The 25,680-nt window shown below is 36.6% G+C and overlaps 1 protein-coding gene across 1 annotated transcript; it reads right to left on the reverse strand.

Annotated features, from left to right (window-relative positions):
• LOC306868474 (voltage-gated delayed rectifier potassium channel KCNH4-like) lies at positions 1–23,312 on the reverse strand (the record flags this gene model as incomplete). The annotated part of the gene is made up of 16 exons (XM_079414659.1): positions 1–888; positions 1,028–1,104; positions 3,418–3,503; positions 3,670–4,022; positions 5,447–5,485; positions 8,110–8,309; positions 9,516–9,765; positions 12,432–12,631; positions 12,831–13,025; positions 13,694–13,901; positions 14,135–14,292; positions 14,864–15,125; positions 16,295–16,419; positions 16,518–16,649; positions 17,342–17,575; positions 23,237–23,312. The coding sequence occupies 16 exons, from the start codon at positions 23,310–23,312 to the stop codon at positions 1–3; spliced, it is 3,483 nt and encodes a 1,160-aa protein (XP_079270785.1).
• Positions 23,313–25,680: the final 2,368 nt, after the last annotated feature.

Below are 25,680 nucleotides of genomic sequence, written 5' to 3' on the forward strand. Positions count from 1 at the left end.
TCAGTCATTATGTTGCTCCTCAGCTGGTCCTGGTTTCCACTGTTTCTCTCCATTGGATGATACGATGGGCTCAAATGTGTGAACAGGACTCGATCCCACCAGGTCATTCTGTCTCGGACCTGTGGGGAAATGCAGCAAGCTGGAACTACAAATCCCAGAATGCAAAAGTGAACTGACTGCTATAAGAGGCTCTGATGGGCCAGTTGGTGTAACCGATAAATGAATGGGTGTGGGCTCCCTGGTGTGCAGGTCAGAGGTCATTTGTACGTTTAAAGATGGATGCGACTGACTCTGGATGTTATGGGTGCACAGAGACAATGTGTTACCGGGACTCCCACTCTTAACCTGAGGAGCCAAACCACTGGACGGAAATGCCGCCAAGCCTAAGAGTGACCCGCCATTGCGAGGAACATGGTGTCCTAGATAAGGAGAGTTGGGTGTGGTTTTTGAAGTCTGATATGAGTTTGGCTGACTCTCTACACCCAAGGTGGCAACCCTTTCCTGGTCAGGGCAGCATGGAAAATAGGTTGAGTGAGGACTGGGAGCTTGATGGAGGAGCTCTATGTCCCCTTCCTGCCCCAAGACGGAGCCTCTTTCCTGGGTATGGCTCCCGCTGCATATGCACGTGTGCCTAGATCCTAAAGAATCTCTCCGAGATGCCTCCAGCTGCAGGCAAGGGCCGGCAGACATGTTAAAGGCCAGCCTGGATGGCCAGTCGGTGGTCGAGGAGGCCACGTTGGTAGAGTTGGATGATGTATGACAATTGAAAGCGCTGAAGGGGGTGAAAGAAGAAGCAAAGTGAGGTGGGGTCACGTGCATATGCAGGAATTGCATCATTTCGTGGAGCTCCTTGGTCAGTGAGGACACTTCCTGGTTCAGGTGGTTCATCTGAAATAGAATCAAACACCAAAAGTTGATGTCAGGACAAATAACGATGATGAATGTAATAAATACTATTTAATATTAAGAAAAACTATTATTTCAAAACTGTTATTTCTTTTGATTAACAGTAGGTTTTTCCTTATACCTCTGTATTGAGTTGACGGAGACTCTGTCTGACCTCCTCTGTCTCAAGGAGAAGGTTTGCACCAACCTGAAACGGGTCTAAAAAGACAAAAGAAGTAAGAAACAGACAATTTTTAAGCAAAATGTATCATAATATAATATATATAATTTCCACCGGGATCTCATTTGCCTCCCCCTGAATTACTGTAACCTAAAATGACTGAATTTGCAGCAGTTTCCTCAGTTTTTTTGCAGAGGAAATGAACCAATAACAATTATGTATTTGTGTTTGTCAGTGACAGTAGGAGTACAATTAACAGTGACCTAAATGTGCATAATGAGTGTGTTTACTGTACATGTACATCAAAACACAGATACTGTCTAAAGTAATGTGCACGCTGAACAAGCTGCCAGAATGCCAATAAAGGTGTTTATATGCACAGGGACATCTGGGTAATAGCCAAGCCATTTTTGACCTTTATTTAATAGGCAGCGGCTATTTACACTACGATAGATGCTACTTACACTAAGTGCAAATAGCATATTTTTTTGCGATAGATGCTATTTACACTAAGTGCAAATAGCAATGGATTCTATTTACACTATGTTAAAATAGCAATATGTTCTGCCATTTATACTACATATTGCAAATAGTGGCAATTATCTGCACCTCAGTATTATAGTGCATTATAAAACAGTAATAAATAATAGTAAAAATAATAAAGCATTGAGTATAAATTATAGTTTTAATTCCAATTATTAAATGGATGCCACCTTATTGGGACAATAAAGCCCTCCCTACACCTACCTGATACTTTTATTTTCAACTTTTTGATTATTTCCTTAATTTTTATTGAAAATAAATGCCTTTCTGATGCGATATGACATTTGAAAAGGGAGAAAAAAAAGTTTGCAAAACGCGGGCTCGAACTCGTGTCGAGATTGCGTCAAAAAGCATGCGCCTTACCATTTACACCACTGAAGCTGATGCTGAATTGGCGTCTTTTTTAGTGTTGACTAACCCAATGACACGTTGGTGGGCGGAGTTAGTGTAAATAGCCTTTGCCAACAAGGTGGGCTATTTGCACTTAGTGTAAATAGACACTCCGTATTTAATAATAGAACACTATTTAAAGTGTGAACATGGCCTTACAGGTTGTCAGTTGAAAATGCCATTGCCTATTAATAACGTAATAGTACAGTGAAGACACGTGAACAGTGTGTTGACCAGTGTTGGGAGTAATACATTACAGTAATGCAAGTTACGTAATCAGATTACTTTTTTCAAGTAACTAGTAAAGTAACGCATTACTTTTTAATTTACAAGAAAATATCTGAGTTACTTTTTCAAAAAAGTAATGCCAGTCACTTTGTTTTCCCCATTTATTGACTGACAAGTCTCCTGTCCCCATATTGGGAGAAATCAGAAGTACAGAGGCGTTGTGTGCGCTGTGTGAACATGATATTACTGTAGCTCTAGACTAAATGTGAATGCGCATTAATTCATCTCACTCGCAAAAAACAGATTTAGTATTCATCAAAATGAATTAAAACAGTGAAATGCAAACTCAGAATATGACGCAAAGCTGCAATAATTAAATGTTAAATAACACAAATGTATCTAATCTCATTTTATTAACCAATGTCTTTGCTGCTGACCTTTAATGATCCAGTTCAACCATACGAAGCAAAAATTACTTTAGATAAACTAACAATTGTGCTTCATTGTTTTTTTATTTCTGAAGAGTGTTGAACCTTTTTCTCCTGTGTTCTACTTACAGATCAGCTTGACGTTAATTCATTACACTTTTTGGTGTGAAAGGGCTTTTACATTTGCTATAAATAGAACTTCTTATATTAAAAACAAACAATCAAGCCCTGCTCATATTTAAAAAGTAACGCGAAAGTAACGCAAAAGTAACATGACACATTACTTTCCATAAAAAGTAACTAAGTAACGTATTTAGTTACTTTTTTAGGGAGTAATGCAATATTGTAATGCGTTACTTTTAAAAGTAACTTTCCCCAACACTGGTGTTGACATATTTAGGGAAAGGGTCAGTTTGATTGGTGTGTTATTTATGGATTTTGATTGGCTGATATTACATTATTTTTACCCTATTTACAATTGCAAAATCCTGGAGGGACTGAAATGTTCAATTTCATTAATATAATTTAATAACAAAATATGACCGAATTATCATTATTAGTCTCAAAACCTACACAGTATACAACAGCATTTCTACAGTAAATCAACTAGGGGGCTTCGCCAAATTTTAATGAAAATACATTTTTCTAGTTATGTCAAATTCTAAAATATGGACTGTGAGGGGTCTTGGAGTCAAAAGGGTTCAGAACCACTGATTTAAACCATAATGCACTAGCCTAACATTAAGGGAGAGTCCACCTCACCTTTGACCTCTGTGTTAGGAGATGGCTCACTGTGCTCAACATTGAAGTGAAAAGCATGCTCGTTATCCTCAATGCCATCGACAACCCTACAGGACAGACAAGAGGATATTAGTGCATCATTAATCAATATTATCTGCTCTAAGTATGAATAATATTTGTATATGGATGTTTCCTCGTTCTAGAGATTATGTCAAAAATAATTGCAAAAAATTAAATTATTAAAAGTAATAATGAATTCCAGTTTCTTCTCACCGGGGGCTCAGGTCCAGCGGGCTGACACAATTCAGGGTGGGAATGAGCAGTTTGGCTGGTCTGTGGCAGGAGGTCTTGTCTATTCTTGGGGCAGGAACTGCAACTGGAAACAGATCCTCATGGGGTGGCATCTGAGGAGAGGGGCTTTGTACTCGGGAGCTTTGAATGGGTGATCTGTAGAGATGGAGCATGTTAAGGTGCCGAAACTCCTCCCCTAACATGGTGCTCAGATTTTGCTGAGATGAAGGACCGCCCAAGCCAGAGAGCAAGGGCTTCCTGCCCAGGTCGTGTCCAGCATCCTCCTCTTGCTCTGCCTCCACAATAAACGGCAGCTTGGAATCATCAAAGCGCTCCTGGAAGTAATAAATGGGGTAGAGAAAAGAGCCTAAATATAGTGTAGGTGGTTGCTATGTTATTACTTCTTTATTATATTACCAGTCCAGAATATATTTACATTTTGTCATTTAGCAGACGCTTTTATCCAAAGCGACTTGCAAATGAGGACAATGGACGCAATCAAAATCAACAAAAGAGCAATGATATGCAAGTGCTATGACAAGTCTCAGTTAGCCTCTTTGGGATGTCACAATAAAGCAACGTTCACCTGCAGAATGTAAGCTTCTATAGGGCACATATATACGTCTGAAGTAATGAATTTGGGTAAAGGGGTGCAGAGCCAGTGGTGGTTTTGTAGGCAAACATTAATGCCTTGAATTTTATGCGAGCAGCTATTGGTAGCCAGTGCAAATTGTTAAACAGAGGTGTGACATGCATTCTTTTCGGCTCATTAAAAATTAATCTTGCTGCCGCGTTCTGGATTAATTGTAGAGGTTTGTTAGAACTGGCTAGAAGACCTGCCAAGAGAACACTGCAATAGTTCAGCCTGGACAGAACAAGAGCTTGAACAAGGATTTGTGAAGCATGTTCTGAAAGAAAGGGCCTGATCTTCTTTATGTTGAATAAAGAAAATCAGCAGGACCGGGCAGTTTTGAATGCGATTAGTCATAATTACAGCCTTAAAGCTTAAAGGTGATTGCTTTTAGTTCATTCGTAGAGCACAGAGTTCATTCGTTTTATTACATCACATAAACGCAGCTGGCATAAGAGACTTCACAATCATAAAAAAAAAAAATACTGCACAATATTTAGAAAGAATTATCTAACCTAAACAAAAAATTGTTACAATGATGGCAAATTGTAAGTCATGGCAACCTGACATCTAAAATGTACTCAAAGGATTTACTTCATTAAATAGTCCAACTGAACTCAAAAAAGCAATAAAATGCTTGCCTTCTTTTTTTAAATTTCTATGAACCACTCGCTTTTTACAGTGTGGGGTTTCATGCTCTGTGCTTTTTGAAAGAACACTCAAAATTATTTATGAGTCAATGTTCTGTGCGTGTCATCGTGTTCTTCTGTGTGTGTGACTCTGTATACTTCCTTTGGTTTGTGCGTGTGTTAGCTGTTCTGATCATTAAGACAGATGGCACAGCAATGAGACAGAGGGTCAGTGCCACAAACAGATTGCTAATTCACCCGATTCAGGCACATCCAGATGAGTTGCTGTCTGCCAACTCTGATGTAGCGCACACACACACACATGCCTGCAGTTCAGAGTGGCACTAATAATTGGGAGCTTATGCAAGGTGGCCTTTTGATAAGTATGGGTATGGCTGTGCATGTGTGCAAGCATGAGAGTGTGAATGGAAAGGTTAAAAAGAATGGGAAAAGGTCAAAATTTTAGAATGTAAAAGTGTGTGATAAATCTGCTTGTTACCTGTGGGAGTCGAGTTGAGCGAGAGAATCTGGCTTGGCCCTGTTGGGATAAATGAAAATCCTGAGAATCATAATGACTCAAGCTCAAACAGAACACAAATGCACATGCAAGTGTACAACACTTAAGAATGCAACCTGTATTTTTTTAGGCTGCCTTTTTGTTGATTGTTTTATGCATTGTTGATTTATTGTTTATTTTATTTTTAATGTATTTTCACTCTGTACAGTGCTTTGAGAAGCTAAGAAATATATGCTTCTAATATATATTTATATTACATATATTACATATATATATATATATATATATATATATATATATATATATATATATATATATATATATATATATATATATATATATACAGTCATGGTCAAAAATATCAACACCCTTGGTAAATATGATCAAAGAAGACTGTGAAAATTAATCTGCATTGTTAATCCTTTTGATCTTTTATTTGAAAAAAATCACAAAAATCTAACCTTTCATTGGACAATAATAATTTAAAATGGGGGGAAATATCATTATGAAATATATGTTTTTCTCAAATACACGTTGGACACAATTATTGGCACCCCCAGTAATTCTTAAGAGTAAAATATCTCTGAAGAATATTCCCATTCAAATTCACAATTTTGAGCACTCTAGGGTGATTATGAACATGAAATTATCCAGCCATGGCTTCGTGTTTAACAGAAATATAAATAGGAGGGAAAACAAAGCCCAAATTAAAAATATATATATATATATATTTCTGATGTGCAGCAAAAGATAATTGAGCTTCACAAATTAGTGAAGTGGCTTTAAGAAAAGAGCTAGAGCAGTGAAAATGTCCATTTCCACCATCAGGGCAATAATTAAGAATTTCCAATCAACAGAAAATGTTACGAAACTGCCTGGAAGATGATGTGTGTCTATATCGTCCTAATGCACGGTGAGAAGGAGAGTTTGAGTGGCCAAAGACTCTCCAAGGACCACAGCTGGAGAATTGCAGAAAATAGTTGAGTTTCGGGGTCAGAAAACCTTTAAAAAAATTATCAAACAGCACCTACATCACCACATGTTGTTTGGGAGGGTTTCAAGAAAAATTCTCCTCACTCATCCAAAAACAAACTCCAGCATATTCAGTTATCAGACACGACTGAAACTTCAAATGGAACTGGCTTCTATGGTCAGATTAAACTAAAAAATTTGATTTCTAGCAGCAAACACTCAAGATGGGTTTGGTGAACACAGGGATAAAAGTACCCCATGTGTACAATGAAATATACTGCTGTATTTTTGATGTTGTGGGCCTATATTTCTGCTGGAGGTCCTGGACATCGTGTTTAGACTCATGGCATCATGGATTCTATCAAATACCAACAGATAAAAAATCAACAAGTGACTGACTCTGTTAGAAATCTTATAATGGGCCATGTCTGGATCTTCCAACCGTTCAATAATCCAAACATAAACCTCAAAAACAACACAAAAATGGGTCACTGAGCACAAAACCAAGCTTCTGCTGGCCATTCCAGTCCTCTGACCTGAACCCTGTAGAAAATGAGTGAGGTGAACTGAAGAGAAGAAGCACCGTCATGGAGCTGTGAATCTAAAGGATCTGGAGTGATTCTGGAAGAAGGAATGATTTCTGATATCTTGTGAGGTGTTCTCTAACCTCATCAGGCATTATAGGAGAAAATGTAGAGCTGTTAAACTGGCAAATCGAGGTTTCAAAAAGTATTGAATAAAAGGGTGCCGTTAATTGTGTCCAATGTGTATTAGAGAAAAACATTTATTTCATAATGATATTTACTTATAATTAAAGTAAAATATTTACTTAAAGATTTATTTATAATGATTAATTTTTATTTTATTTTATAAAAGATCAAAAGGATTAACAATGCAGATACATTTTCACAGCCTTCTTTGATCATATTTACATGTATATACAAGTATTATATATATATATATATACACAAGCACATTCTAACAATTACTGAATACTGTATCTATGTAAAAGATAGTGATTTTTTTATCAGTTGATAAATGGACATGAATTGATGTTTTGAAATGTAATTAATTATATGTAAAAAGACATTCTATTTGAACTTTCTATTCATCAAAGAATGAATCATAGTTTTTAACAAAAATATTAAGCAGCACAACGTTTTTCAGCATTTATAATAATGTGAAAAGTTTCTTGTGTAATGGTAATAGCTAAATATTCAACACTGAATGTCTGCTGAAATTTCAGCCAATGACAAGAATTAATGACATTGTAAAATACATTCAAATAGAAAAGAGTTCTTTTAAACAGTAATAATAATTCAAAATATTAATAATCTTACTGACCCCAAACCTTTGAATGGTAGTGTATGTACTGAATATATATGTAAAAAAATATATATAATTGTTTTATATTAATATATTAATATTTTGAAATTAATTATATGTGATTCTGTTTATTGCACCAATAAGAATAGAATTATTACAATTCAGAATTATTGATTATAAAAGAAAGTGACAGCTGAATGATACAATAGACTAGCAGAGCAATTTAAGAAAGTCAATGTATGTCACAAAAATATAAAATATTTAATAGTCACAAAAATATTTAAACTCCAAAAACAGAGATTGGCCAGTCAGTTTCAGATGTAGTTTGCACATTTAAGGCACTTTACCTCTCTGAGGTTGTAGGTGAGGTTGTGGTGTATGTCCTCATTAAAGCGGCTGCCATACTCTGGGTAGAGCTCTAGAACCTCCTGCAGCGCTCTGACGCTGATGTACTGTAGATCACAGTAGGTCAGAGCCTTTACATCTGCGTTAGCTTTGATCACCTGATCCTTCCCAGGCAGGTCAGCGCCAATCAGGTCTCCCTTACCTGTACACCAGACAAACATGTTAGTTCACGCGAGTCAAGCTGTTGTTTGATTTAATTGCGCTAAGATAAACAGAACACGTGCAAATCCAAGCTTATCCCTTTAATTAATTATCTATCAATCTATCAGTTCGACTGCCAGATGCTTATTTATTTGGCTTGAGTTTAGCTGCAACAGCTGCATCAACCACGACAGCTGGTACTAACATTTAATTGTTTTCAAATATTGATTTGCCGAGATCTAGCCTGCTGGTTCTAAATGGACTGAAAGCACTGCCTGCAGGAAATTGATTGGATTTTAAAAGGATAGGATTGTTCACCCAAAAATGAAAATTACCCCATGATTTACTCACCCTCAAGTCCCTCTAGGTGTGTATGACTTTCTTCTTTCAGACAAATACAGTCAAGAGTTATATTAAAAAATGTCCTGGCTCTTCCAAGCTTTATAATGGCATTGAATGTGGATCGAGATTTTGAAGCCCAAAAAAGAGCTAAGAGATTGCAGAAGCAAGAAATTTTGTTTATAAATACTGCTGGGCAACGATTAATCGAGATTAATTCCATCCAAAATAAAAGATTTTGTTTATATAATATATGTGTGTGTATATTTATTTTGTATATATACATACAGTATTTTGAAAATATTTACACGTATTTACATGTATATATTTATATTCATATTATTTATATTATATAAATATATTTAATAAATAAACATAATATATTTTACTTAAATATATACATGCATGTGTGTGCATTTATATATACATAAAAATATACACAGTACACACACATATGTTGTGCACACAAAAACTTTTATTTTGGATACGATTAATCGTTGCCCAGAACTATTTATAAAGTTTTAAATATGGATATTATTCTTACACAAACACATCGCTTCGCTTCAGAAAGCCTTTATTAACCCCCTGGAGCTGTGTGGAGCACTTTTTTAAAACTTTTTTGGGCTTCGAAATCTCAACCACCATTCACTGCCTTTATAAAGCTTGGAAGAGCCAAGATATTTTTTAATATAACTCTGATGCTCGTCTGAAAGAAGAAAGTCATATCCACCTAGGATGGCTTGAGGGTAAATCATGGGGTAATTTTCATTTTTGGGTAAACAAGTTGGTTCACTTTGTGACTGTTTTGGTAACACCCCTAAACAGCCCCCTCTATATAGGCATTTGTCTAAATGTCTATATAACATACCCAGTATGGCAAGCACCATGCCGTCCTTGAGGACCTCCAAAGACCCTGAGCAGACGAAGTGTTGAGCATGCAGGGCATCTCCATGCCGAATGAGGTACTCTCCAGGAGCACAGAAGGAGGTCTTAATGTGCAAGGATAGTGAACGCAGGCACCCCCTACTGGCAGAGGAGAAGAGAGGCAGCTGCAGGATGTCTTTGTTGAGGTGCATGGCGATGTCTGCCCGCAGTTCGTCTGGGAAGTCATGTAAAAGCTAACGGACAGGAAGAGAGATGGGCATTACCCACAATGCAATGGGGGTGATGTAAAGATCATGGCTGCGTCTTGACATAAAAAACAAACAAAGATGACATCTAAAAGCTGTGGTTGGTATATAAATGTACAGTACATCTACTTTTGATGTCATTTCTAGCAAGAAATTTGTATGTAATAATTTAATATCCGTGTATCAATTTCTTTCTGTTTTGTTGTGCGTCATTAAATTATTATGCTGCCCCAGATGCCTGTCTGAAATCAGCTTTGGGAGGTACCTTTGTGCACAAACAAAGTCATTTTGTGCCTGCAAAGTCATTGCCTCATAGGGCAGTGAGGCAACTCAGCTGAGCTTTCGAACGCAGCCCATGTTTACAGTTGTAAACAAAAAGATTATTGTACTAGAACGCTGTCATATCCGTAATAATCATTATGCGATAGTCATATTCTTTCACTCAAGTATAAGATGAGGTAATCCCTCTTAGAGATCAGAAACTGTCTTTCAATATGATCTCAACAAGACACAATATCAGCAGAGTACAGTAGCTGTTTGAAGGGTATTCCTGAGAACCGTTTGCAGTGTTTTTCAATCACTGCATAAATTAGTAGCATGACAGATCAGAGTGTAAATGAGCTAGGCCACGCTTCAGTTTTTTCTTCCCACACATATACAGTGCTGGAGAGTAACTATAACTAAATGTAGCAGTGTTACTAACTAAACTTCATTTTTAGCGGTGTGTCTGTAGCTGATAATGTAGATTTTACTGCAACATGCTACTTTTGCCTTAATATTGGTTTATGCACAAAGCTTTACAGCTGAAGAAATCATTAAACGTTCTTCTAAATGGTCCTCTCTCATGTTTAGCACTAGAAAAGTCAGATTCATTTTTAGTCAATCAGTTCAGATGGTTAATTAAATCAATTCGAAAGATTTATTCACAGATTGTTTTAAATTGATATTTTCTGTACATTTCGACTGAGGTGCCCTTGAGCAAGGCACCGAACCCACAACTGCTCCCCGGGCGCCGCAGCATAAATGGCTGCCCACTGCTCCGGGTGTGTGTTCACGGTGTGTGTGTGTGTGTGTGTGTGCATTTGTTCACTACTCACTGCTGTGTGTGTGCACTTGGATGGGTTAAACGCAGAGCACCAATTTCGAGTATGGGTCACCATACTTGACAATACGTCACGACTTTACGACTTTACTTTAAATACTATTGTTTACGATCTTACAGACTTTTTTTTTGTTTTTATTAGTTTTTTATTTTATTTATATTAATATCTTTCTAATTATTTACTTTGATTACAAAAAAAGATATGTGATCTCTTTATAAACTACTGTTTAAAAGTTTATGGTCAGTATGTTTTTTTTAGTGTTAAAGTCTCTCATGCTCACCAAGGCTGCATTTATTTGAACAAAACACAATAAAATCAGCAATATTGTGAAATATTATTACAATTTAAAATAGATATTTTTTTCTATTTAAATAATTTTAAAATGTCATTTTAATTTACTCCAGTCTGTTGAAAACATTCGTACTGCTTAATATTTTGGTGAAACCATTTCTTCAGAATATTTTGATGAAAAGAAAGTTCAACAGAACAGCACTTATTTGAAATAAATCTATTTTAACATTATAAATGTCTTCACTTTTTGTAAATGTCATTATAAAGTCTTTGCTAATAAAATAAAATCAAAAACCTTGAAGGCTTGAAGCTGCCTTAAAAACAGCTACTTTTTGTTAGTGCACAATAGCTAAGGGATTTTTAAAAGAATAGTTTTAATTTTAGTGTAACTCGTTTTAAATTAGTAGTTTAAATTTTTTTTAGTTTTAAAGTAGCTTCCCCAACACTGCACCCAAGATCTTCCTGTTTTGTTTGTTTTTGTTTTTTTTATTGGATATAGGTCTTTTCATTGTGGGCAGTCGTGGCCTAATGGATAGAGAGTTGGACTTATAACCTGAAGGTCGTGGGTTCGAGTCTCGGGTCCGGCAGGGATTGTAGGTGGGGGGAGTGAATAACCAACACTCTCTCCACCCTCAATACCACGACTGAGGTGAGACCCTTGAGCAAGGCACTGAACCCCCAACTGCTCCCCTGGTGCCGCAGCATTGGCTGCCCACTGCTCCGGGTGTATGTTCACTACTGTGTGTACACTTGGATGGGTTAAATGCAGCACAAATTCCGAGTATGGGCCACCATACTTGGCAACACACCACTTCCCTTCCCTTCTTTCCCTTTCCAATTACCACTGCTATAACAATGACAGTATTCAGCATTAGTGAATGTCTCAGAAAGCTATAATTAGCCCATTAAAAGTAGATGTGACCCAGATCTGTGCTTGTGAATTGTTCTCCATCTGATGATACTGGTATGTTATCAAACTCTGATGGGGGCTTTTGCACGCTTAGAAGAAGAAAAAAAACTTAATTAGGGTTCTATATATAACCCTTTATGCTGTTATGCACTGAACTCCATAGAACACTTTCTTCTAAAAACGCTCTATATAAAAACAAAGAACCGACCTGAGCCTCCACTCGATTAGGCCTAAATACTGAAGATAAAGCAAGTGAATTAAACTGTCATGGCACTGTGTAAACATTGCAGTCATATGCTCCACAGCCCCCGCTCGAGAACCACGTCATGGCATGGTTTGTAGGGTCTCACCTCGTTGGCGTTGATGCCATTGTTGACAGACCAAGTGGTCTGGAAGTACTCCAGCATGCGCTGCTTCAGCTGCTGGGGCAGGCGATGCACACGGATAAAGTCCTTCAGATCCTTCATGCGCGTGTGGTAGAGGGAACGGCGGGAGTACATGCGCTGTATGATGGCTGTCACATTTCCAAACACCACCGCGTGCATCAGGGCTGTGAGAAGAACGCAAGAGAGTCTTGAATAATTGGCTGTCTGAATCATCTCAGTTAACAATATGTTCTACATCTTATATTAGATACCGAACTTTCTGAAATGAAACTTTTTTTAAATAAATGGTTGCCAAAATGAGGCTCTCTTGACCTACAAACAAGCTAATTATACATTAGGCCTGAAACATGCTGGTGAACACACCCCCGATAAGCATGGTACAGATGGAGAAGATCTTCTCAGCGTCTGTGTTGGCACAGACGTTTCCGAACCCGACGCTAGTCAGACTGCTCAATGTGAAGTACAGCGAAGCGATGTAGGCGCTACGCAAAGATGGGCCGCCAACTGTACCATTCGTGTAAGGAGTCTCCAGACGCTTGCCCAACTCCTGGAGCCAACCTATAGAGGACAGGAACAGTGGAAATAGAAGAAAAAACAAATAGGGGATTGAAACATCAACTTCATATTGACTTAAACATTTTGGGATCTAAAAGACAAGCTATCAGTTGATATACAATCCAAAAGTTTCTTGAGCATCAAATCAGCATATTAGAATGATTTCTGAATGATCATGTGACACTAAAGGCTGGAGTAATGATGCTGAAAAATCAGCTTTGTCATCACAGGAATAAATAACATTTTAGAATATATTCAAATAGAAAACATTTATTTTAAAGGGACTATTTTACCGATGTCCTTGCTACGTTTCTGTGCGTTGATCGTGGTAATATCATTGCTGTCTATGGAGGGTCAGAGAGCTCTCAGATTCCATCAAAAATATCTTAACTTCTGTTCTGAAGATGAACGTCTTACGGGTTTGGAACGACATTAGGGCGAGTAATTAATGACAGAATTTAAATTTTTGGGTGAACTTTCCCTGTAAACTGTCATTATATTTTACAATATTACAGTTTTAATGTATTTTTGATCAAATAAAAGCAGTCTTAAAGAACATAAGACTTGTTTTTAATAACAAAAAATAAATAAATCATACTGACCCCTGAACTTTTGAATGCAGTATATTTAACTGGCATCTTAACACACAGAGAAACCATACGGCTCCTTACCAATGTCCCAGGTCAGGGGATCATTGCTGGCGAGCTCTTTGCGTCCAATGACGTACCAAACACAGGCCAACCAGTGTGCCAGCAGGGCAAATACAGACATCAGTAGTGTCAGGACCACAGCACTGTACTGAGAATAACCGTCCAGCTTCTGCAGCAAGCGTAGGAGACGCAGCAAACGCACGGTCTTCAATAAGTGCACGAGGGAAGTCTATCAAATAAATTACACATTTATGAAAATGGTGTAAAAATTTTAAACATCAGTCAATAGAGAGAAAAAAGTCAACCCTCAGTTTCAGTTTTCAATTTGTATGTATAACTTTGGTTTACCCTGCATGAAACCACTACTATAATATACAATAAATAAAAATTACACAAAATTACAGAACACAGCATAGAACAACCATATTTTATAGTATGTAAGGGATTTTTATGCATTCTCACCACTGAGATGTTGAATAAATAGAGTAGGTCAAAGGGCAGAGCAGCGATGAGGTCCAGGACAAACCAGGTAGTACAGTAGTGCAAACAGATCGAGTGAGCATCATAAACCACCTGACCCGCAGGCCCCACGTAGGTGGTTCGGAAATTCAGAATGATATCTAGAGAAGACAAGCGAATTTAGAAATATAATTTGTTTACAGCATTCAAAACTCGAATAATATTTCTCACAAGAGCCCTCAAACAGCGCCCTTTCAATCAAACACAAATATTGACTGTGAATGCATGCATATTAAAAACATGCTAATTAGAGTGATGAAGCATCGTACATGCTGGACTAAATAAATATTCATGAATCCTGTTCTGTGCAGATCCTTATTCCATGGTACATTTAGTCCCATCAACCAATTATTTTACCACATCTGTGTACATGAGGTTTATTAAATTACCACTTGCTTCAGGTCACAGTGGGGCTTCTGTATTATTATTACAATTTTTTTAATGAAAAATTTTGTTGAATGCTTTGTGCAAAAACTAGATAATGTTGGGAGTGTGGATTTAAAAGATGGTCTCAGTTGGGAATGAGGGTGTGATTGTCACTTGGTTAACATGTTTGAAATCAGCTCTGAGCTCTGCAGATGTCAGAAGTTAACACTGTTTAAAAATGGAACAAAGGTGGAAATGAAGCACAAAAAGGAGACGTAGGACACAATTTTCCTCAAAACCACACACCGAGGATGAAGAGCATCTCTACAGCTATGTCGCTGACAATGGTGGTTCTGGAGGTGGAGTCACAGTCCGGGTTGTCAGGTTCGCTGTCGTCAGGGGCGGAGAAGCAGACGTTGTATGGGACGGTGACAGCCACGTAAAATGTCGCAAGGAGGATCAACCAGTCCCACAATGCTTTGCACAAGCTATAATGAAGTAAAATGAAGCGGGATTTCTGCACCGACGCCACCTTGTATTCCGGGAGAGTTGGCTGTGAAAAAACACGCTGTGAAAAACATGAAAAGAAACATCTTTTTATTTCTGTTTCAATCGTGTTTGAATTATAAACCTTACACACTACAGGAAAAATGAATAGTTTGAAACTAGGATATAATATTAGATGTCATTTTACTAAGAGCCTCTTAAGTGGAAGCATTTCTTTTTTTATGCGCTAGCAAATTATTTCAGTAGTTGATGATTTGAGTGTTGTTATAAATAATAAAAGCCGCATTCAATTTCTTCTCAGTAATTCAGCCTTTTAGCCTGTAGAATTCTGACTTTAGTCAAGGCTGATCCAAATATTCTTCACAACGTCTTTTGTGTGAATGTGGGCCACGCTGCGCCCGTGTTATTAGAGTTTTGGTGACCCGGCATGCCCAAATGTGCAATGTGCACATGCTGTCACCTTATTAAAAGAAAAAGAATAGTAGCCTAATAGATTTTTTCTCTCGCTACATTAAGCCTGAACCAGTAACCTTTAAAAGCATTTGGTTATGATGGACAGAAGTGGTGTAGCTTGCTACTACAGATTGACCTACTGCTAAAGTTTCCAACAGGCAAAACCATCTGAACTAGATAGCTAACTTTATCCAAGAAGTTATTTCATGACTAAAAATGAAGATATTCACAGAAGGACTAAAAACCTTAAAGTCTCCAAAACAAATCTCACAGAATCCCATCTTCATGGAAATGATGCATATTTCTCATAAAAAAGTAATTGGTGCCTTCATGGTGATATCAAACACCGCTTGCCAGTTCATAGAAGGCTGTGCTTGATGTTTTATGTTTGTGAGTGCAAAAAAGCTAGAGTTTTATTTCACTGAAAACATTTCTTAAAGTTTTTAATTTTTTTTTTTTTTTTGTACAAGATCGTAATCATATATTAAACAACATTTTGGAAGGTTTATACTTAAAAGTTGAAAAAACTATTGATGACAGGGTAAGCAACATTTTAATACATAGGCTATTCTCAAAAATGTTCTTTTTCTAAGATGCTAATCAAGTATATTTGATAGGTGCACTGCACTCAGTATTTTTTTCATTAGTTTATTAACTGGATACCACATTACTTGTAAGTGCAACATATTCAGTCAATATATCAGAATATTCTGATTTACTACACTAAATCCTCCACAAAGGTGAGTGAGAATGATTGTGGTTTTCATATCTACTTACATTTGGCAGCTTCCTTTTGCTCCTATTGGTGAACTGACAGGTCAGGTGGTACAGGACGCTGCGGCCACGCTCACGAGCTTGACTCAGATGAGTTCGACCGGACTTCCTGTTGTGAGTATCATCCTCTGACAAACACACAATAACTATATCAAAACCACAGATGCCAAAATGATAAAAGAACAACTATTATTTGGATCAAACCGGCCCACTGCCAGTCAGTTACCTTCTGTGGTGGAGCCGGGATGTGATTTGCCATACGAGTCAGTGATGTTTTTGAAGGATAAAAGAAAAAGAACCACCTCTCCTTTCTCATTTTTAATAGGGACAATGTCCAGCAGACACCAGAATGTGGTACCTGGAGTCACAGAAGGCAAACTATGAAAGCTCCAGATATGTGAAATACAAATATACACTGCTGGTCTGAAGTTTGGAAAAATGTCAAGAGGTCGTCTCTCACCAAGGCTGCACTGATTTAATCCAAAATAGATTCAAAACAGTAATATTGTCAAATATTATTACAATTTAAAAGAACAGTTTATTTTCAAATTGATAAATTATCCTTCAGAAGTGCTCAAGAAACATTTATTATCAAAGTTGAAAACAAAGTTGGAAAAAAAAACTAATTGCATTAAAAAAAAATGACAGTAAAGACATTTATAATGATTTCTGTTTTAAATAAATACTGTTCTTTGTAACTTTCTATTCATAAATGTATTCTGGGAAAATGGTTTCCACAAACATATTAAGCAGCACAACTGTTTTCAACATTGTTAATTATAACAAATGTTTCTTGAGCAGCAAATCAACATATTACACTGATTTCTGAAGGATCATGTAACACTGAAGAATGGGGTAACGGTGCTGAAAATTCAACTTTGCATCACAATTACATATTAAAATGATTTAAAACAGAAAACGGTTCTTTTAAATTGTAATATTACTATTTTACTGTATTTTTTTATGGTAAACATAAGAGACTTATTATTCCAAACTATTATATTTCTCATTTTATGAAGTTCTACAAAAGATACAATGAATGGTCTGTACCGTTCTTCCTGTAATAGCGGACCTCCGTCTGGAACTCTCTCTGTCCTTCCAGAGTTTTCTCCACCTGCTGAGTGACTCTCTCGCTTGTTTCCTGTCCGTGCAGGAACTGACATGTGCATGTCTTCTTCATTACCTCTGTACGTGCAAACCCGGTGAGCTCGCAGAACCCATCCGAACAGTACACGATGGGGTACCCACGACTCCCCTGAGCATTTCCCAGCAGGAAGTTACTGTCTGTACACACCAAAGACACACAAAGGAAAGAATTGGAAAACGGTGAGATGTAAAAAAAAAAAAAGAAAAAAAAAAAAAAAGTAACCCACTTTGCAAAATAAATTCAAGATGTTCACCAATATCATTTTAAGAATGTTGTATGCCATATACCATAGTACTCTCTCATTCTCGCCTGCTCATTATTAAGCTAATTATAGCTTTCCTGTGTTATTCCGAATTCTTTATATCACTGGTAGAAAACTAAAAGATGCGTGTACTGTTTCCATGGCAATTTTGCTATTCATTTCACCTACTGTAAGATTGCAGGGGTGGAGATTATGTAAGAATCGATTGACTGTGGGTGCTTGTGTATGAGTAAAAAGAAGTATTATGGTGGCCTCTGTTCTGGATCCTAAACAGACTTAGCTAAATATTTTGCTCAGCAAACTGGGCAGCACTCTTTCCCTTTAATGCCACTGCTTTCAATGAATATGTACACAAACTATTATAAAAAAACAAGTGGAAATAATAAATGCATCGAAACTCAGTTTATTTGTGTAATTGTTCTCCATTAATGAACAAACACACAAAATAATGTTTTCCACTCAGTCGGTCATTCAGATGAGCTTTGATAAATAATCTTAATGGAAAACCATTATTAAACATTGTTAACAATAGGTGGGCTAATTGATCAGTATCATGCTACACTTTACACATCTACACAAAGCGTTTTATCCATCCATGCATTCAATTGTTCCTTGCTTGTGTAAGAATCAATAGACAGCACTGGTGCAGAGAAACTATAAATAAAGCTTAAGTTAGATGCATGACCTCATCATCAACCTCAGCACACAGAACAAGCCTAGTGTTAGTGCTGCATCTGCGCCACTGATATAATGAACAAATAAATGAACCGGAGCATGAGAATATGAAGCGATCGAGGTTCCTAAATGAGCAAATAAACTATTCGGGGGGATCGGATTTCATACACTTACTGAACTGATATGCGTACATATGAGAAAGGCACTTGATATCTGATATGGGTTTTGCCTCATCTGTTGCTAATATTATTTCATACATTGATATTATTGATATAAAATTATTCTGCTACAGTTGACATACAAGATTGTACTTGAGATTGCCAATTTGTCTGCCCGTTTTATGTTTATCATTATCACAGGCTGGAATCTCTCTGTGGTATCAGATAAGCTAGAAAGAATGCTGCGCGCTAGATGAAAAAAACCCTAAAATATGCTTATATCAACCTGTAGAGCTAGACAAAGCCCCAAAAAGGCCAACATCAGACATAAAGCCAGCATTATAAAGAACATTGCGCTCTTAAATTCTGCACAGAAACATTTCAGGCTCAGCTTGTACACAAGACTACAAAATAGTTCAGAATTTGTTGATATAATAATCATGTTATACAGAACTAGATGGGATAGTAAAATGTGTAAATCACACACACACAGTCTGGTCAGCAATTGTAAGGACTTTACAATCTGGTCAGCCTTGTAAGGACTCTCCATAGGCATAATGGTTTTTATACTGTACAAACTGTATTTTCTATCACCCTACACCTAAACCTACCCCTTACAGGAAACATTGTGCATTTTTACTTTCTCAAAAAAGCTCATTCTGTATGATTTCTAAGCTTTTGTACCCATGGGGACCTCAATTTAGGTCCCCACTGTGACACACGTCCCCATGAGTCTGTGTGTACTCAGGTTTAAGTCCCCACCCGGATATATAAACCTGTACACACACACATATCTACACACTGTATACTGTACATGTAAAATGAAATTCTTTAACACAACAAATGAACTTGTTACTGTATTCACAATTTATTTTAAAGAGAGGCTAAAACTGGTGCGTGTGTTTCTTCGCACATGCAGTCTTTTCCCTATAAATCCATTCAAAAACACGCTGTTAATGCCACAGAAGCCAACAGCTTTGACAGATTCAGCTTTCCAAGATGGTGAGATGATACTGTGCAACTGACAGCTATGAAAACTATCATTATGTGCTGTGGTATTAAGGCAAGATGTTCTTGGTATCTGGTTGCTATGGAAATATATATATATAAAAAAGAAAAACATATGTCTGTGTGCTTATTTCTGAGGTTACCAGGAAACTGTGTCTACAATTTATTTTTGATAGAACCTGTGAAAACAGGTTCATATCTATGCAATCTAAGGGACAATATACACCCGCACATTAAGAAATGGGTTTTTCAAAATACCTGCTTTGGCATTTTCACTCTTATGCTCTTTCTAAGTACAGTACACAAAAATACTTGGCAAATAGCAGGATGAGAAACTGAGAATATATGACGCTAGCTAGGCTTAAATTGCCAAGAGGAAGCTGCTAATAACATAATAAAGTACACACAGATGTTAAAACTGAGGTAATAGCTAGCCAAGATGCTCCTGAACATACACCTCAAAAAACATCTCAAGGCTATGAAAAACATGACATGACAGAATTTTTTCTTTTATATTTTTTAATGGAAAGAAATTAATACTAATGCAAATAATAACAAATTATTATTTGCATCACTCTTGCCTTCATGCATACTAGTGTGATTTAAACACGCTCAAAGTTTTGTAGAACATCAAATTGGATTTTTTTGCCACCATGCATACAAACCATTTGCAGACTTCCACACTTGATATTTTAAAGTCTTTAAAGAATTTTAAGGCGTTAAATCAAGTGTCACTTCACAGTATTCAGGTCGAACTGAAAGGCTTAAAACATTTATTTCTACAAAACCAAAACATTCGGGCTGCTTTATGATATAGACAGTTATGCATGATCAATACGACAGTTTTAATGAAGTACAGGCTAAAAAACACGACATGGATCCTTTAAGGCTTTGTCAAGCACCTCTCTGTTCTAATAATCCTCTTCAGATATTTAGTCTGCCACAGCTAATTAAAAGTGATTTAAATGATTATGAAGGAGAAGGGAAAAAACAAGAGAGAGAGAAGGGTGGTGATACCGAGGCATACAAATACTCAATGTCACGTCTCTCACTCACACATGTACATACTGATGCTGAATTTAGACAGCCAGTGTTGCTTAGGATGGGTGTGACACGATAGCAGGAGGTTGTTCTGCAAAGTGAGAGAGCAATTGGTCAGCGTGACATTTCATAGTGTGAAAATCTGTCCCCAGGAACGGCAGAGGGAATGATTCATATGATTTATATGATTGGCTGTACAGTGAGTTAAGGACATTGCTTTTGTTAAGAGCATCACGCAGAGACATTTTCCCCTACGTTCCACTTACACAAAAAGCAATGGCTAAGGAGGAGAGGGAGAGAGGAAGCAAAAACCTTTTGCTTATTTTTTTTTTTGATAATATGGCTATCAATATTTCTGCTTGTTGAGAGGATGCTGTCATTGGTTTGTAAATTTTCTTATTTTAATAGCCTCATCACACAGGAGTGCTGAGAAGGTGAAAGGCTACTGATGGCGAAATCTCCTGAGTGCTCATTAAGAGATTTACAGTCTAAACAGGAAGTGACTGACACCAGATGCTTCAATATAGCTGATATTCAGGCTGGGTGAAGATGGTGCGAGTTCTTGTTAGACCAGAACAAGATTCTTAGTGACGGTCTGTCTGAAACGTACAGCTGTACCACGAATCTATATGATCATAGAGTGAAAACTCTAGTTAAGATCCTTTCAGTCCAAACTTGACGTGAAAAGCAAAGCAAGTCACTGATTAATGGTGTATTTACACCAATAGTGAAACATATATAAACACAGAATGTAGCTGAAGCAAGTGTAACATTTCAAAGTGAATCCAGTTTGAATTAAATTAGTTGTTTGTAGTGTGAACAGAAAAAAAACGATATCCAATCTTACAAACTCGGTTCAAACCACATTTACGTGTGGTTTAAAGTCTGATGCTGAATTGTTTTTTAAGTGGATTTTTCTTTGTATTTTTGTATTTGCATTATTTGCATCACAAAATTCAATCTATAGTAGTGTTCAAATTCACATGCGCACTCTCAGTACTCTGTCAAAACTTACTAATATATATAATTTAGGTACTATGTACCTTCTAGGGGTAAATAAGGAAGGTGTAAACTTTTGAAAGGGTACTGCCCCAGTGAAAGCTTTTGTACTTTTTTTTCCTGAGAGTACACAACCAGTCATAAAGATTTCATTTGAAAAATTAATCAGATTTGGGTGCAGTGAACAAAACGTTGAGTAACTAGATGACTGGATGGGATGAACAAACTCATTGATATACACTATATTCTTTATTGACCAATCAGACTATAACACACTAACACCACTGTGTCTGTCAGTTCAGAGCAGGCAGGGTAAATTCAACACTTCAGCACACACTATCGCACATTCAAGGTTTAGTCGTGCCCAAGGTTTAGTGCGCTTTGTGTTCTCTCGACAGACATGATGGCAGGTAGAGGAGGGAGTGAGGACCACTTACACAAAATGATCCCATCATCTATTGCCCTCCATCATTTGTTCGCTCGTATTTGCACAGAATTGTAAAGCAAACTCCCATACTACTGAACACTGCGCCATTCTTGCAATGAATAACAATTCAGGGTTTTTTTTCAATTAGTTCTGTACACACACACAGACACTCAAATACAACAATTCAGCCTAGATTTATCAATACAGCAAAAATACACAACTCCAGAACAATACCAAATACAATTTCTCAAGATGATACAACACATCCCTCATCTGACCTACTGACACTAAAATAAGACATTCAGCCTTCAAGGATGGCAACATTTCTGCATGAATCTGCCTGCTGAATTCACATATATTAAGTAAACACTTAACGCTCATACTGCACTTCTTACGATATAGCCATACTTTTTGTAATCACAGCATAATGAGATGCTCTTATTAGCCTAAAATGCTCACTTAATTTGTCACAAAACAAAGGACTCCCACAGAGAGTCTCTGAACAAAGGTACAAGCAATACACATAAAAAACAGCATAATGGAGGAAGAATTAAGATCTTATATCACAGCAAATAAAATCTGCCCGAGAAAGACATTCAGTATTTGTCATTCAAGTATTCTGATTTTAATTTTTACCCAAGAGGATTTTTATTTTATTTTATAATAGAGGTAACATAAGATCATTATTTAAAATATGTATGTTTGAAATGCATATAAATTGCTTCAAAAAGTCTTATTTAAAATGCAGTCTAGCCTTTGAAGACTTAAGTTAACAATTCTTCACTAGTTATTGAGAACTCGAAACAGTATTGTTATTGGTAACTAAAACAAATACAAAATATTTTTGGTAATTAAAATAAAGTTAATAATATAATAATATGAATTATAAATATAATATAATTATAAATTGAAATATTAATAATATAATAATAATATAAATTCAACTTAAAAGAGTAATGTTGCCCACTAACCGAATAAACAAAATTAAGGTAGTAACATAATTATTATTATAAAATAAATGAAAGATAGAAGGTTTAAAAAACAAACATTTTATAAAACTGATAAAAGCACAAATGAAACTGACAAAATAATAGCTAATTCAATATATAAGCAAGTCCTATAATAGTAAGACTTGAAACTCCTTTCACATTTTATATATGAGGTCAGAAGCTGCTTTAGAAAGAGTTTCAGAGTCCCCGAGGATGAAAGCTTTGTCAGAATTACTCACGTGTGCCATCAAAGCGCTTGGCAATGGTGTCAAGAAAGGTGTTCTGAGGGGCCAGGAGCCCTTTCATCACTGGCATGTTGACTAATCCTCAGAGCTCCATCACATACAGAACAGAGAGCGAGAGAAAGTAGAGAGGTGAGGTGATTCTGTCTGAAGTTCAAAAGATGTTGGTGGCTGCCTTATACGAGATGCTAATGGCTTCTTGTTAAGGACCGTATCAGTTGAGCTGAAAGCCTTCTGAAACAGTTTCCCTCCAATCTTCAGTGTCTCTGCTTTAAAGAGCATGTGGTGCAGTAATCAGATGCTACGCTAAGCTCAGGAAACTGTAGTTTGGTAGGATGCATTCTTGTCGCCCAGCAGTCTATGTCTGGATGGTTAAGTTTGTCTAATTTGTGGTGATATTGCGCTCACTTTCTACAGCCCACCAGTTTGGTACATCTGCTCAGCTCTCTCTCTCTTCAATGCAACAGCAGGATTTTCTGTCTTCTCTCAAAATACAGGCTTCATCTCTTTCCTTTGTTGTCTGTGTTGTGTCTCTTCAATGCCCCGTCAGTCTCCACGCAGCTTGTCCACAAGTCTCTTTTTTCTTTGAATTCCTGTTCTTTGTTGGGTTTTTTAGGTTGTCCAAATAGGAGGTCAGATGATTCTTTGCATCCTTTCCTTCCTTTTCATCTGTTCCGTCCTATCCGAGGCAGGTGCACAATCTCTACTGCATCTCTCTTCCACTCACTGCTATCTCTCTACTCTTCTGTCCCTCCCTCTTTCTCTCTCCCTCTCTCTTTCAAAAGGAAGAAGCACAAAGAGTAAGAATGGAAAAAATGGCACAAGTGAATATAGTTTCTCGAAGAACCTAAAAATGTACTAATTGGTTAAATTCAGAATCATTATTTAATATTATTTATTATAATTTAATAATAGTAAAATGTGTGTGAGTGTGTGTATACAGATCTTTTTACTATTATTACTAACATTTTTATTTGGAATATCTTTTTCAATATCTATCTATCTATCTATCTATCTATCTATCTATCTATCTATCTATCTATCTATCTATCTATCTATCCAAATATAATTATTACATATAATTATTAAATGAATAATGATTACATTTATCTTAATAGTAAAGCACTGATTGCTGCTGTGGGATGCAAATATATATATGTTTTCACGAAGATAATCTATCTTAAAACCTGCAGAAAAAAATATTTAGCATATAACCAAATTAATGTGGCACAAGCAGATCTCTCTAGTGACTGAGTGACAGTTATAGAGGCTGTAATGGGAGCAGTACGGAGTACTAAAACCACAAATAAAGAGACTTTAAGGGCTGAAGTGGGTTTAAAGGGACAGTGACATTACCAGAAACACAAGAATTAGGTGAGGAGAGAGAGAGAGAGAGAGAGAGAGAGAGAGAGAGATGGTGTGAAAGGCAAAGCAGAACCGCCATCTGTGCTGAGCAGATATTTACATATATTACCAGACAAAAGCAGCATCTCCCACAACACACACAGGAATTTCTATAAGGGTGAAATCTGAAAGGATACAGCTCTGGGTCAATACTTACTGCCAAGGCTGCAGGAACAATCTGAAAATGTGTTGTTTTCACAGGTAGTGGGGGTCGAGGGATGAAAGCTTTGGCTTTTGAAAAGACTAATTATTATTATTATTTAGTCATTTAGCAGGCACTTTTATCCAAAGCGACTTACAAATGAGGACATTAGAAGCAATCAAAACCAACAAATGAGCAATACCATGCAAGTGCTATTACAAGTCTTGGTTAGCCTAACACAGTACACATAATTTTTTTTTTTTTTTTTTAAGAAAACGAGTAGATAGAATAAGGAAAAAAGAAACCTAGTGTTTATTTTTTTATAAGAAACAAGCTAATTATCTCCCAAAAAATGTGTCAGGTTGAGACAAGCTGTCACAATGATACTGGGGCAAGTTGTCACATGTGCTTGTGTATGATTTTGCATTCATGATTCAGATGATCAGAAAAAGCCATTATCACATAGGTCTTCTATATTTTAAATTCTGATATATTGTGGATGGAAGAGCATTTTCTTAAGATGATATTTGATTTCATGTTAGAATTGTAAATGTGTTTCTCAAGCTTTAGTTGTGTAGTTCAGCTTTAGTCTCAAACAACTTAATTGTGTTTTTGTTGAAGCTTTGTGAGTTTTCATACACTTCCCCCCCCAAAAAAAAATTGTTCTGAACTTTATTAAGCCAGTGTTTTATTTTATAATATTTACATCGTCTGCCATCTGCTGACCACAAAACATACTACACATCTAACAAAACAAGATATGGTTCTGGCCTGACAACTGTGATAAAATACTCGTCATTTATAACTAATACATGTAGTTGTGTGTTTTATTAATCAGAAAAGCACGAAGCCCACTGATACAGGTGTTGTTCACTATGGAAAATAAAGGATTTTG

This window comes from Barbus barbus, assembly GCF_936440315.1.
Source record: "Barbus barbus genome assembly, chromosome: 4".
In the NCBI taxonomy this organism is placed as follows: Eukaryota; Metazoa; Chordata; class Actinopteri; order Cypriniformes; family Cyprinidae; genus Barbus; species Barbus barbus.